The 14,997-nt window shown below is 34.2% G+C and overlaps 1 protein-coding gene across 1 annotated transcript in view; it reads right to left on the bottom strand.

Annotated features, from left to right (window-relative positions):
- Positions 1–13,468, bottom strand: part of LOC128994260 (angiopoietin-related protein 1-like) — a 242,582-nt gene extending 229,114 nt beyond the window's left edge. The window contains exon 1 of the mRNA XM_054418674.1: positions 13,245–13,468. Coding sequence (XP_054274649.1) covers positions 13,245–13,408 — 164 coding nt within the window. The 5' untranslated portion in view covers positions 13,409–13,468. The remainder of the gene's footprint in view (positions 1–13,244) is intronic.
- Positions 13,469–14,997: the final 1,529 nt, after the last annotated feature.

Here is a 14,997-nt window from a genome sequence, read left to right as displayed (position 1 = left end):
TTTTTTTTTTAGTTGAAAAGATACTACCAACCATCGAAAGTATGTGACTAATTTATGAAACCCTATAGGCCCTATTTACATCACATAAAGAACTTCTATTTTTCAAGCAAACGAAGAATTAATGCGAATGAATTACTGTACCGACTCTCATGAAAATCCCAACGAAAAATATGTTGATGTGCAAATAATTGAAATCGTATACAAAGCAGTAGAAACTAGGTTACTGGTAGCGAGTTAGCATTGACAAGTGCAAAGTGAGCTTTGATAGTGTCAGATGTATCGGTTCACCACAGACACTGTGGCAAAACCTTGTCTCGACCACATTGCCACAATGCCAAACTGCTACCGATCTACCTATGATATGGTGCAAGCGCGAATTCCTCATTTAGGTCAACCTATGGTCAAGAGGCAAGGTTTGACTGTTGACTATCCATACTTAATGGTTGGACTCAAGAGATCCTAATCGTAACTCAAAAAGCTCAAAAGTGTAAATTGTATCGTATTTAAGTATGCGGTGGGTTTAGTTATGAAGATAAATTATTTTGGTTCAATAAAACTTTCGAACCTAATTATTTCTTTAATTTGTTGACGTCAAAAAGTTAGGTGTATTCGACCTCCTATTTATCGTATGCACCCCAACTATCATGATATGCAAAAATTAAAAGATAATAGAATTTTGATTACAGTCTTAGTTGACCTTAGCTGGCGGCACATAAGCAGGTTGTGAAGCAGGTTGTGTCGGTATCCAAAAACAAACTACAAGTAGCATCTATCGAAATAGTAACTATTTACATCCGCGGTATTTTCACAATTAACTCTTCATGTCCTCAGAATAAAAACAACAGAGCATCCATTTGTTTAAATTTTCCTTATCGAAATTAATATTCTATGCGTTAACGGGTGATAAGCATGGTGCTAAGTTCCATTGAGCGGCATTTATGATACTTGCGGTTACGGTATAGGAACATAACACATCAGATGACTTATCTTCTCGATAATCACGTAAGGGAGGTCCGAGAAAGTGCCAACAGTTTCCGGTGGGTAGTGCGGCTTCCTCCTGAATCACCGCATCTGGACTACGCCCTCACCAGCTTCCGGGCAGAAGAGATCCTGGTCCTGGAGGATATCCGGAATTCCGGACTACTGCGAAAACCGGCCAGTGAATGTTATGGATACGCCCATTTACAGGGGTGAGTCACCTTCAAATCAGTTTGAGGGAGAAAATTCCTTCCTTAGGGGCTACTGCATAATACATGTCGTTAAAATTATGTTTTTATTACCTATCTAAAGAATTTTCCCCCAAATTTGTAGTAATTTATAACGCTTATTGCACATATTTTTCATAAACGAATAAACTATTTTTACAATTTCCGAACTGTAAAGAAAATTTCATTTAATACCGATCTCAATGTACCACTAACTGTACAATTTGTCCATCTCATATTTAAACTTAAAAATACTGTGATTTATTCGTCATTTTATTTGAAATAAAGATGTATAATAATATCATCTAAAGATTTGGTACACATAGGTACACAAGAAATAATCACTACGATTGTAAAGGTCACAAACAGCAGCCAAAGATTTTTTGGTTTTTCATCCAAAAGAAATATTTAAATAACCACGCTTGTATTGCATGATTTCTTGGTTCGATTGTTGACCTTGGCAATGTATTTCTGATATACTCCTGCTGTAAAAAATCTTATTTCGAAAATCCTAACATCAAACGAACTGGGAATAACAAAACCACCCTATCAGCTGAAATCGTGAAGAGAAACAACAAAACACTTGATATCCACCAAAGGAAAGTTCCCAGGAGGTGTTTAGGAATGTGTGGTCCAGTAATCCAGTAATCCAGCAGTCATGTCGTCTGCAACGTAGTTGCATAACAGCTGTTTAATTACTGGGAAGTCAGCTGCATGGCAGCATCGCGCCTCATATAGCACTGTAACGACCGAGTCACTTATATGTGGCTCAGTAAAACAGTGCAGGACATGTGTTGCGCAACTTTGTGTGCGATGTAGTGTGCGATCGTTTGGCACTGCATTTCCGATTATTAGTAACACATCGTAATAAGGAAGGATCGTTAAATAATATCAATCACTACGAAATCGGAATATCTTAAGGATGGATTAGATAAGCGATTTTGTTATGAAAAAACCCATAATGATAAAAATATATCGTCTAACTAAAAATAGGTTGGTTATATAAACATTTTGCGCCGCCAAAAGAAATTTTTGCGTTTTATATTATACTATTTTTTTATAAGATAAGAAGATAATATCTCAAAACAAAATTAGCCGCCCAGAAGAAAGAAGACCAAGAGGAAGATCAGGATGGGTAGCCAAGTGGTTTAAGTGCTCGCCTGACAGTCAAAAGGCCACCGGTTCGATCCTGTCGAAATCAGTAGCTTGTTGATGGTTCGAAACTAGACCCAGCTGTTCCTGATCATTGGGATTTAAATAAATGATCCTGACTGATGAAATAGCTGGTCTTAGACAGTAAAAAAGCTACACATATCATCTCACATAATTATACACTAATCCTTCACTCATATTTGGGTTGAAATTCGCTCCTAGGTGGCGTCCCCAACTCAATGATTGATAATTGATAAACAATTTTGGAAACAAGTTAAGAGAAGTATATAGAGCCGATTAAGAGTGACAAATGAAGATGCAGCATATCGAGAAAGATGTATATTGCATGGCCCTGTATTATTAATCCACGGGGAATCGAAAGACATCGAAAGAAGAGGATCATGACGCGACGAAGATTCGTAAAACTTAACATGGCCAAGTAAAATTGTTTTATGAGATATTATTAGTATTTTAATCTAAATAATTAATTAATGAATAAATATAGTAAAAATAATGAACTTTAGAAATTGTTTGACTTTAGACACTATAAGGATTGTGTCCGGTAAAGGTTGAGAGCATTTTTGCCAAGTCGGTTAAATGTTTTCCCATATTAAAAGGGGATTTTTGTGGTGCACGTTTTACCAGTTCGTTATAGGGGACAATCGAACAATCAGTAGTTCACAAACGGGGTGTATAGTAAAATAACTCATAAATAAATCCAATCATCAACCTACTGAAGTATTATTTGAAATAATCTTGGCATAAACTTTACTTTGGTTATTCAATAAGGGTGACAAATCTGAACTAGAGAATGTTTAATCTAAGGTGTGACTAAATAGCAAATACTCCTGGCTATTAAGGCTGGAATATGATTAACAGCTCAGTAAATCATGGCTACAACCAGTTTCGGTAATAAATGTTTAAACTGCGATATCATCGGCTTAGATATTTTGAAATTACAAATTAGGTCCCTTTTTGCATGAATAACCCATTTATAACATGTATGACTAACACAATTTCTTTGTAATAAGGATTTATAATAATTTATTTATCACATTAAAACAAATGTTCCTTTAGCGTTTTATTTCTGTCTAGAATTGACTAGTTAAGTGTGTTAAAGCTTACTTCTACCAAACCCAAAATATTTTGTTAACAATTGTATTACATCTTAGAAAAATAAGCTTGCAAACGTTACGCAAAGGATACTCAAAGCTAAATACTGTTGGGCAATAGTTTACTCTGGCATCTGTTAACCTCTCCTGTTAAAACTGATGTACAAATACACACAGATTGAAGTCGGCGATACATTCAGAAGATGCACCGGTCAAAGGTGAGTGAATGTATGTCACTGGATGCATTTCATTTGAATTATACATTTGCAATCCCCTATCTTATATAACCGTTCTGTTGCTGGTGAGTGAGTGTATGTCATGCCTGATCGTTGATTGTTTATGACAAACGTTAATCGTAAATATATCGTTAATCGTTAAATATATATCACGAGGAGTTGTTATTTTTCTATATGCTCCTTATTTACCCAAAAGGAGCATGTTAGATAGATGAATGAATATATCAATGACAAATTATGCATGTTTTTAAATGATGAATCTAATAATCATATTATGCAATATCTAGGGTTAATTACTGTTCTGTGTAAAAACCAGTTGAATAAATGTATGAAACCTTTGAAAGGTAAGAGATCAGTCAATATAATACACAAGATAGCTTAAAGAAGGTGTCAATCATTACGGAATTGGAAGGCTTAAGGTAATCTTAAGAAAACAACATTTACTTTCACCACCTATTTTTGCACTCCATATAAATAAATTACAGTAGACAATTTTGACTAAATTTCTTCTGGGGAAGTATAAATTAATTGCATGGGGAAAATTGTGTTGTAAGTCAGAAAGAAAACAAAACTGGATTCCAGCAGCACTTCTTTATCTATTCCTTACTATGGAATTTACATTGGTAATTTTACAGAATATGTTAAATGCACATTTCGCTAATGTCTACTGTTAACTAGTAATCAAAAGGAATAACGCTCATTATTGAGAACTGATATGAGAATCAATTCAAGACTGAAGCACTGTAAGAGAGAAGAACACACCCCTTATAGACACACTAAGACAAAGAGTGTTATGAGTCAAAATGTCTTTGGTAAGGAATCCGTGGATCTAAAAGTCTTCGAGAAGAAATAAAATTCTAAGATTGAAACGCTATTGATAAGAATACCCTAGGCTTAGAACTATTGGACAACAGTTTCTTGAACCCAAACGTCTAAGAAAATAATTCCCAGCTCCAATGGTTTTAAGATAAGAGTTCCAGGATATATGCCTAATAGAGAAACACCCTTCTAAAAGTCTTAGAGAAGAGTGCACCAGATAAAAAAAGAAGAACAACTTAGAGAAGAGTTATGTGGTTCAATACGTCATAAAAAAGCAAACCTGTAGGTTTAGATAAAGCTAAAAATACATCCCCAAGTCAATATGACCTACGAATGAGTTTCCCATATTAAGACTCTTAAAGAGATTTTTCCGAGTCTAATCCTCAATGACCGTGGCTCCTTCAGTCGGTTGAGGGATTACTGTGGTCGGAGTCAGTAGAACCCAATCAATCATCTTGCTACCATCTTGCTGAATATGATAATATAATAATGGTTCTGCAACACGAAGATGACCATGACACGGGTCAAAGGTTAAGCTGTCGCCGACGTCTCGACCCGCCAAAACATGCTGGACCTGTTCCTTTTGGCGGGTGAATTTATACATCCAATTTATACCGTGATATTTTTTTTAAATAACAATGAATTTGGCACGAATTATTTTCTTTGTTTAATCTTCCTTCTTATATAAAATATAACGCATATTATACATTCATATGACTCATTTGGATTTATTCATTTGAACAATGTAGTGATGTACTTGTTAAAATAATTCGTAGATTTAATTATTCTGGATTCTTAGCGATACGTGGGATGAATATTTATGTCTAAATCGTCGAATCAAAGACAATTTCAAATAAGTTACATCCACCATTAGTCCAGTGCAATTTGACAAAAAATTACCTTGACCCGGACAAAATTGATAACAGGCTGAAAATTGGTGGAAACGTTCAGAACAATGTCCTGAGTGGCCCACACAAAGTCCCAAGAAATCCCAGTTGGGGAACGGCCGCCATCTTGAAAAAACCGCCGCCATCTTGGAAATTTAGATTTCTTGCTGTATCTTTTGAAGTAATAGTTCGAAAGGCATTATTTATGTCTCAAATTAAGCGGTTTGAACTCATGTATGAGTGTAGTATATAATTAAAGAGTTTAATACGTTCTAAGCATAAATATTATTTATATTACCTCCACAAAAATGATTTAAATTTACAAAATATTTACAAAATGAAGTTTTTTTTTCTTTTGTTCTTAATGGACTTGTTAAAGCCATTAACCCTTTTGGCATTTCATGCAATTCACTATGTTTAGTCTTTGGAATTGGTTAAATAAGGGGTGAAGTCAAGACCCCCCTCCTCTAATATTTTTCTAAGTAAGTATACAGAAATATCCTTTTGGTGGTGTTGCAATCTTAGTTTCATTTGATGATTTTGAAATATTTGAGTGTCCCCCAAAAAGAGGGAATTTTAAGGGCAACTCAAAAATTTTAAAGTAAATCCTATTCAAGTGACACCTCATCTTGAAGTGTTCACAAAAACTTAAAGAATGGTGAAAACCAGAGTTCCCTATATCTTCTCTATCCAAAATGGTAGCCCGTCAAAAGTTTAATAACGATAGTGTTACATTAATTTTCCTGTGTACCGTAGTAAAAAGTAATTCCCCCCCTTTAATTTGTTTCGAAGTAAATATTATAGAGTAATCCTTTTGGTGGTGATGCAACCTTAGCAGGAAGTTTCATTTTATGATTTTAAAATCTTTAAGTATTCTCCTCTGTCCAAAATGGTAGCCAATATTACAATTACGAACCAATATTACCATTGATTTTCCATAACGTTTGACGGGCTACCATTTTTGATAAAGATGAAAAAGCAAACTCTGGTTTTCACCATTCATAAAGTTATTGTAAACTCATTAAAATGAGATGTCACTTGAAGAGGGTTTACGTTTAAATTTTTTGAGTTGCCCCCAAAATACCCCCTTTTTGGGGAACATTTAAAAATTTCAAAATCATAAAATGAAACTCCATGCTAAGATTGGACGACCACCAAAAAGGACATCTCTGTATATTCACTTAGAAAGTATTAGAGAAGGGGAGTATTGACTTTTTATTCACCTAAATGCTGTAATTTGTTATTTATTTATTTATTCCAACGGCAAGATCACCAATTTACAATGTGGATTCAAGAAGCCTAAGTGGTAACAACTTCCATTTTAACAGAAAACTTAACGAACTTAAATCTATAGCAGGAGCAGAGCAACATCGGTAACAGGAAATGTAATCTTGACTAGGAAAGCATCAATTTAACAATGAAGTACAAAATTAATTATGAAAAAGCAATTAATAATATCGTTTGTTCCGATTTTTAAAATAGAATCATCTAGATATAGTTGCTATAATTGATTACCATTATATTTTAATATTGCATATAAACTTATAATGTAACTACTCGCTGTTAAATGTTATTGTCGGTGATGTAATCTTAGTTGTAACTATCGCGGTTGGCACATCCGTGTCCAGTGCAGTATCCATGCATCTTGGTGCATTTAAGACCATAAGGGTAGTTGTACTGTATCCATGAATCCATTCCAACCTGGACTTGGGTTGTCATTAAGTTGGTAGTTAATGAGCCATAGGGTGTCAGCAAGACCAGCATCTACAACCATTTTTGGTTCGGAAAGTCTCATAATTGACCTTCTTGTATGTCGAGCAAACTCCTACGATAGAAAAGCTACGATAGAATGTCTAACAGCAACTACGAGCCATACCGTCTGTGAAGGCCGAGCAGCAGGGGCGATATGAAAGATCGTGGTCGAGCTGCAGCAATAATTGCATGAGCTGTATTAGTTGTCTCCTCTTTAAAGCTTTATCATAGTTAAATGGATATTATATTTATATTTAACCAATTCCAAAGACTAAGCATTGTGGGGTGCAAGAAATTTCAATAGGGTTAATGGCTTAAACAAGTCCATTACAAAATAAGAGAAAAAGCTTATTTTGTATATATTTTGTATATTTATATCAATTATTTTAGATGAGGACGCCACTATGTGCGTATTTTATCAAAATATGAGTGAAGGATGAGTGTAGGATGAGTGGCGCAATCTTGTAGTCTTGTTAGTGACTAAGGCCGACATGTTCCTTAGACACAAATGTTAATTAATAGCCCATACAGCTAATGACAACTAAGGGACCTACAGTTTATAGTGGAATCCGAACCAATTTTTTTCCTTGTAATTAACGAATTGGTCTAATTATCAGGATAGTACTGCGGATAGTCATAGTACTCACTTGTGTGGACGTTAATCCACACCAGGGAGCATCGCATCCACCTTGCATGCCTATAAATATCCACAATTCGTATAAAAGGGGGGACATAACCGTATCTATATCGTTATTATGGATATTTTTTAGCTTAATATAATTAAAATGTATGCTTAGAACATAATAAACTCTTTAATTATATATTACCCTCATACATGAGCACAAATCGTTTAATTTGAGACATAAATAAGGTCTTTCGGACAATTACTTCAAAAGATACAGCAAGAAATCTAAATTTCCAAGATGGCGGCAGTTTTTTCAAAATGGCGGCCGTTCCCCAACTGGGATTTCTTGGGATTTTGTGTGGGCCACTCAGGACATTGTTTTGAACATTTCCACCAATTTTCAGCCTGTTATCAATTTTGTCCGGGTCATAACCTAATTGCACTGGACTGCCGGAATAAATATATAAACCAAGTAAACAAGTTAAATATTCAATATGACATACTTCAAATTTTAATTACTGTATGCTAGTTTTCTTTATTCATCCTAAATTAGTAGAATTATTTTCCTCACATTAAATCATACATATTACACACTCTGAGCATTTATAAAACTAATGTCTCTTCTAATACAAGTCCGCTGCGTGACAAAAGTGGCAACGCCGCATTGCCGGCCTACAGAAACAGCTGTTGCACTAATTCATAATAGAGCGTCTGCGCAATATTTATGTTTACATGTTTGTTATTACCATGACAATAGGCCGGCCGGTGCGACGTTGCCACACACCAACACCACGGCCTTGTATTAGAAGAGGCTATGGTAAAACCATATGTTTTATCTATGGTAAAACTCAATGTGAAACAACCACTAAACAACAAATTAAAAAATGTACTTTGCAAAATGCTTAGTGATTGAGTGTGAACATTTCATTGTGTCATAGATTAGCTATACACAAATAATAATTATGAGAAAATACCGAAGAGACAATAGACAATACAATTTCACTAATAGTAATCTTCCTTAAAGCTTATAAGTAATTAATCAACAAGTAAATGCATCTTACCCAACGAGTTGACAATGAGAAAATTGCCAAACCCAATCAATTAGCAAAAACAAACAAATTACATTGGTGGGTGAGAATATTATATTAGGAAAGTCGCATTGCCTTTTCTAACTAATAGTATAAGTTGTGCTATGTGTTTGTTAAAAGTCCGGGTTACGTGTAAATTTAAAGGGAAAAGTTACTTTGGTAGTTCTATAAAAGTTCTTCCTAACTAAGATCAATTTACAAAAACGTACATGACATTAACATAGGTGTAAGAAGAAATATACCAAAATATTTGGCGAAAGTAAGAAACAATGGATTCACAATACATCAAACTACTAGGAGATAATTTGTTTCGGATAAAGCGTCCCAGTACATAAACAATTAACGATAAATTAATCAAAAATAATAAAACCACGTACCTTGTGACTAGCTACTGGAAGATTTTATAAAATCTTTCTTTAATTTTTAAGGTATTTCATAATTAGGTATTCGTATATTTTATAAGGCATCTTCATTTTATTGGGTAAACACAGAATAGCGAGAAAGATCTCAGTTTTCTCCTGTACAAAATTGATTTTGTTATTCTTCAATAATGAGCGAATGAAATAAGATTCTTAAAGTAACTATAGGAATTCGTAAAAAATACGTCATTGTCTGCAGAATCTCTCTAAAACTTAACTTATTTATAACTTTACTTAAATAGTATTCATACCGTACTATTGTCTTTCAGCTGTGCATAAGGGTTAGGAATTGTGGATATTTATAAGCATGCACTGTGGATGCGAAACTACCTGGAGTGGATTAACGTCCGCACTAGGGAGTACTACTACGACTATCCGCAGTACTATCCTGATAATTAGACCAATTCGTTAATACCGAGGCAAAAATGTGGTTCGGATTCCACTATAAACTGTAGGTCCCTCAGTTGCCATTAGCTGTATGGGTTATTAATTAACAGCTGTAAATGTCGGTCTTAGTCACTAAAGACTACAAGATCGCGCCACTCATCCTACACTCATCTCCATTCATGCTATGCTTAAAATACCTACTTTTATATGGTCGCCATTTCATTAAAAAGTATTAAAGTATTAAATTATGTTTTAAATTGAATCGTATATAGTATTGGAGAAAGCTATGATATTTTACACGTTCTGTAAATTGAAAACCAAGCAAATTGCGATCAGTCTCTAGAGTCTACGTGTTTTTCAAGGTCGCCAGACATATAACTCCGATCGTAAGTGGTCTGCTGGTCGTATAGATAACTATTACAACACATGGCAATTTACTACGGAAACAATGGTCATAACACGACGTATATCTGCGTATTATTACTGTATCACGATCCCTATATAAGGGGGTTGTTTGATTTATGTGTGAATGTACCGCTATTTAGGACGCAGTCTGTTCAAATTTTACAATTTTTTTCAAACGTTTTATCAAGAACTAAATTAAGATTGAGATGGGGACGCCACCTAGCTGCGTATTTTGACCAAAACATGAGTAATTAGTTTAGACTGGAGTGAGATGATCGTAGCTTTGTTACTGACTAATATCAGCTGTACAAAACAATTGCTGTTACATTAGCAAGGAAAATTTATAGAAATGATCAGGAACAGATAAGTACAGTTTCGAACCATCAAAAAGCGTTATATTTACGAAATAGGTATACAATGCTGAAGTGGCTTTTCACAAAAGCCGTAAAAAGCAAAACTGAATAATCTGATGAGTGTGAGTAGATGAATAAATAGAAAAAATTTTTAAAAATACAACAATCCAAAATTGTTAGTAAGTCTTTGTATTCGTAGCGTAAACATGTGTAATAAATACATGGACACTTTATCTATATAATTAAAAGAAATTGGATTTTAGTGTGCAGCAAACCGACCCTTAAATAATATTGATTTTTAAATGTATATTGGGTATCAATTTAAAGCTCTTGTCCTCTATATTTGCCTTTTGCGGTTTAGGCGATATCCCGTAAACGCCCGTCATATAGGCATTTAATTTAAGAGTGTGTGCTGAATTCTGTTGTCAATCATCCGAACTTTTAGAGTTTACATTTGTTTGCATAATAAAATGGCCATGACACAATTATGTTTACATCCATAAGAAAATGGGGTTATCGTTACAGATGGTGAAGTTTTAGTGGATTCAAAAAAAGCTTTGTACTGTTATTTGTATAACATTTTAAAGAAGAAAATGACTTACGTTAGATTTTCTGTTTCGTAGTATTTTTTATTGATGTTTTAGTAAATTAAAGTAAAATATTGTAATATTATTTGTTTAAAAATTAAATAAGAAAATGACTTGCGTTAGATTTTGTGTTTTCATAGAATGTCTCATTAGTATTTGTAATTTTTCTAAGATATCTTAAAGAGATCGCGCACGCAATGAAAATAGTAGGGATGATGAGAAATAATCTTTTTCACACTTATTAACTAGGCTATATCAAATATATCACGGAATTTGAAGTCACCAAGTGATGCTATTAGAATGTTTCAAAATACATGATTGGCTTAGTAGGCCTATAATTTTACAGTTCTGCCACAATTTTCGATAAACTTCAAATCTACAGCAATACCATCCGTTCATAGGCTGTGTTATTTTTAAGTAAGGAGTCAATATTTACAAAATGGAGTGACAATGATTATGGAACGCAACCTTATTAATAGTATTAATAAAGTGTAGCCTAACGTACACTTAACAATTAAAAGATTGAATATATAAGTAAAATATCAGTATTATCAAAATTTTAAGTTTTTCGCTATAGCCTAATTTTAGAAGTTTAAAACTTGTATGACTGTAAAGTTGATGTCTTATGTCTAAATACATTATTGTGCCACTTAGAGTAGTTAGCAACTAAACCATTCTAACCATTTGAATCGTTTAATACAAAATTGTGTCAACAAATAATTTAGCATTTACATATTCAACTAATAGTATGAAAATACGATTTCTCGTATAGTTTTATGTATATGGATGGTTCAATGGTAATCTAGTGTTCCATTTTATTAAATTTATGGCCGATGAAGGTATAAGTCAAATTCAATATTGATTTAATGGTTAGAGTGTGGAACCTATGTAAAGGAGAAACTGGTTCAAATCGAATCCACTCATTGCAATTACACCAATGTTGATGTGCCGTTACCGGTGTTTCGGAACTAATCTTAAGCTGTAGATCCCCAAATACTGTAGAGAGTTGATCAAATGTATCATAAGCGAAAAGAATTTTTTTAAATTCTCCCGAAGAAAATTTGATAATAATTTTTTTAGATAAATGAGTTGTGGAATGAGGTTATAATTTAGATCACGTGATTTTAAAAAGTTTTAAAATTGGAATCACCTCTAAATTTGGATCGTTTAAAAATATTCCAAGGGCTAATTCTGAGACATTGTCAAAGTTTTGTTAAATTGTCAAATGGTTGAGTAATAAAGATCAAATTGTACATCTGCGAATCAAATATTTTATAGTAAAATTAGATGGTCTAACATTGGTGCAGTAACCATGTTTGAGATAATTTGTACGTTTTAGAAAAATTTAAAACGATTTGAGTGGCAGGATCAAAGTTTTGAGATCTGTTACTTGGTAATTTGTAGTTAGATAAATTTGTTTTAACGTTACAATGGCATTACTTAAGTAATTTGTCACGTTTTGTACACTGTTTACATACGTTTAAGGGTTTCTGGTGGAAGAACTCACAATTTTTTAATCTGCTTTTTAAATACAGTACTTGGTCGTTAAATTAGATGGCGTGGAAATGTCACCACGGCTCAATTTTGAGACGTTCGTTGATATATTGGTTCATTGTTAATGGGTTTGAGTGGCAGAATCAAAGTTTTTAAATAAGCATTTTCCTGTATTTTGCTTTCTATTTTAAATATATAGGTATGGCAGTTATGTCTTTTGCTTGCTTTTTCTTAAGACTCATGTACTTAAAGCTGTAATTGATTATAAAAAAATTCAACGTTTTACCAAATGTTTAAGAGATTTGAGGGGCTGAGGTCGCCAATTTGGAATCTTCTTCTAAAATATGTTGTCGTTTGCTCGTATTTTTACTGTTCTATGATTAATTTATTTAAGGGTGTTTGAGAGGTTTCATTGGCAAGAACTTCAGAATCAACTCAAATATGTTGTCTCATGTTTATTCAATTGATGACAACAATACTATGATGACGTTCCAACAAATGTTGAGAGATTTGAGGGTCTGAGATCACCATTAATCTTAGATATTTTATAGGCAAATTTAATCATTTTATTATTCTACCATGACTTTATTTGAGTGTTTGACAAAGAGTGATAATAACTTCGGAATCATCTCAAATATTTTGTCTCGTAACGTAAACTATAGAAATTATCAAATGGGTGTCACAAACTACTCTATCCAACAATCACAACTGATAACAATTTACCTGGTTCTGGCTGTGGACGCAGGCCTGGTCTTGTTCCCTGCATTGCTGGGGGCGGGGGCCGGTGGTCGCTGCGGGGGCGGCTGTCGCACCACCCTCGTACTCTGGGGGGCGGCACTCTTCACCACCGTCACCGACACTATCACTAGACACAGTAACACTCTCATCTCGCTGTTGCTCCTTAGACACACTGAGCCACACTGAACGTTCTCCACTCAGTCCACTTTCACTCTCCCCCTCGGCCTGCCTCTTGCAGGTGTCCCATTCAAGGAAACGTGTCCCTCTCACTGCTGCTGTTTGTTTATTTTTGAGTGTTGCATAGTGATCCGCCGTGGATTATCACTGGCCACTGAAAGAAGAGATTCTAGATTATTAGATGTTATTGTTGCACATCTCATCAAGATATTTGCGAAATATTAAAGCACTACTTAAGTGCTGCTGCTTTAAAGTGTTGCCATCGTAGTGACCACCGATCATCTGTGGATTATCACTGATCACCCGTGGATTAACACTGATCACTGAGAGGAGAGATTCTAGATTATTAAATGTTATTGTTGCACTTCTCATCAAGATTAGGTATTTGCGAAATATTAAAGTACTACTTAATCGCTGCTGCTTTAAAGTGTTGCAACCGTAGTGACCAACCTCGCTGGTTTATCACTGATAACTGAAAGGTTAGCATAGAGTATTGTATGTTAGGTTATTATCGCACCTGTCACTAAGATTAAGATTTAATTTGCGAAATAGTAGTTTTGATTTAAGAATAGGTAAGTACGTCTTAATGCAGTAATAATCGGCGGAAATAAGGGGAAGAAGATGAAAGACGATTTTGACAATCAGACTAAGAACCAGGGGTGCAATGTAATGGGCTTTGGCGTAGTAATTTACTGTCCGGCTCAACCCTTGGATCGATTCAATGGTTGAATTGATCCAACTGCTATGATCATATGGCTTGTAATAGATAACGAACTGCTATACCCGTGGTTTGCAACGGGATGAAAATGTGACCTAGGCAGCCATTACAGTGTATAAGTGGTGCTGATGTGTGTTTAAATACAGCAACTCTATGATTGAATTTTAAACTGATTCAAAAGTGTAAACCTACTTACTTTCAAAACTGTACTTTTGATGTCCATAGATCTAAAATAGTATGACAACATACCTTAGTGTAAAAATAACATCATTACTTGATATTGATGTTTCATGAATGAGATGTTTTACCATAATTCTTCAATTTTAGTCAAGACTCTTTACATGTAGCTTACTATATGAATTACATATGAAACTGTGAGCAATACTCAACAAAACGTATAGGACTATTTTTAACCAAACATATTCCTCTTACTAAATAAATCGCATATTTCCTCAATCAAAGCATCACAAACATATTTTTGAGTAAATAAACAAACACCATAATTAATTGCATTGAACATCTGTTTCATCAAATAAATTAAATAATTTTAAACTTTGGAAGCATGTTTGACGTAGCCCTTTGGAAATCGGCCCCCTAAGCCCCTAAGAAGTTCGTCTATACCAATAATCTTCGGTGAATCTACTAAGGGAGAATGTTTATCTATGATTTACACACTCTAAGCTTCATTTTGATGTGCCATATGCCTATTTTTTTACTTGGCAAATAGGATTAACTGTTAATATAAAATATGATTGTATCACTTTAATAATATAAGATCCCAGCTTAAGAACCATGATCTCCGCCAAGAACAAAGCTACACAAGTCAGCCCTTGCCAGCATTTA

Source organism: Macrosteles quadrilineatus, unplaced genomic scaffold (genome assembly GCF_028750875.1).
Source record: "Macrosteles quadrilineatus isolate MER2022 unplaced genomic scaffold, UCM_ALF_1.0 Scaffold_5__1_contigs__length_97177068, whole genome shotgun sequence".
NCBI lineage: Eukaryota > Metazoa > Arthropoda > Insecta > Hemiptera > Cicadellidae > Macrosteles > Macrosteles quadrilineatus.
This window is presented reverse-complemented; position numbering and strand designations above follow the sequence as displayed.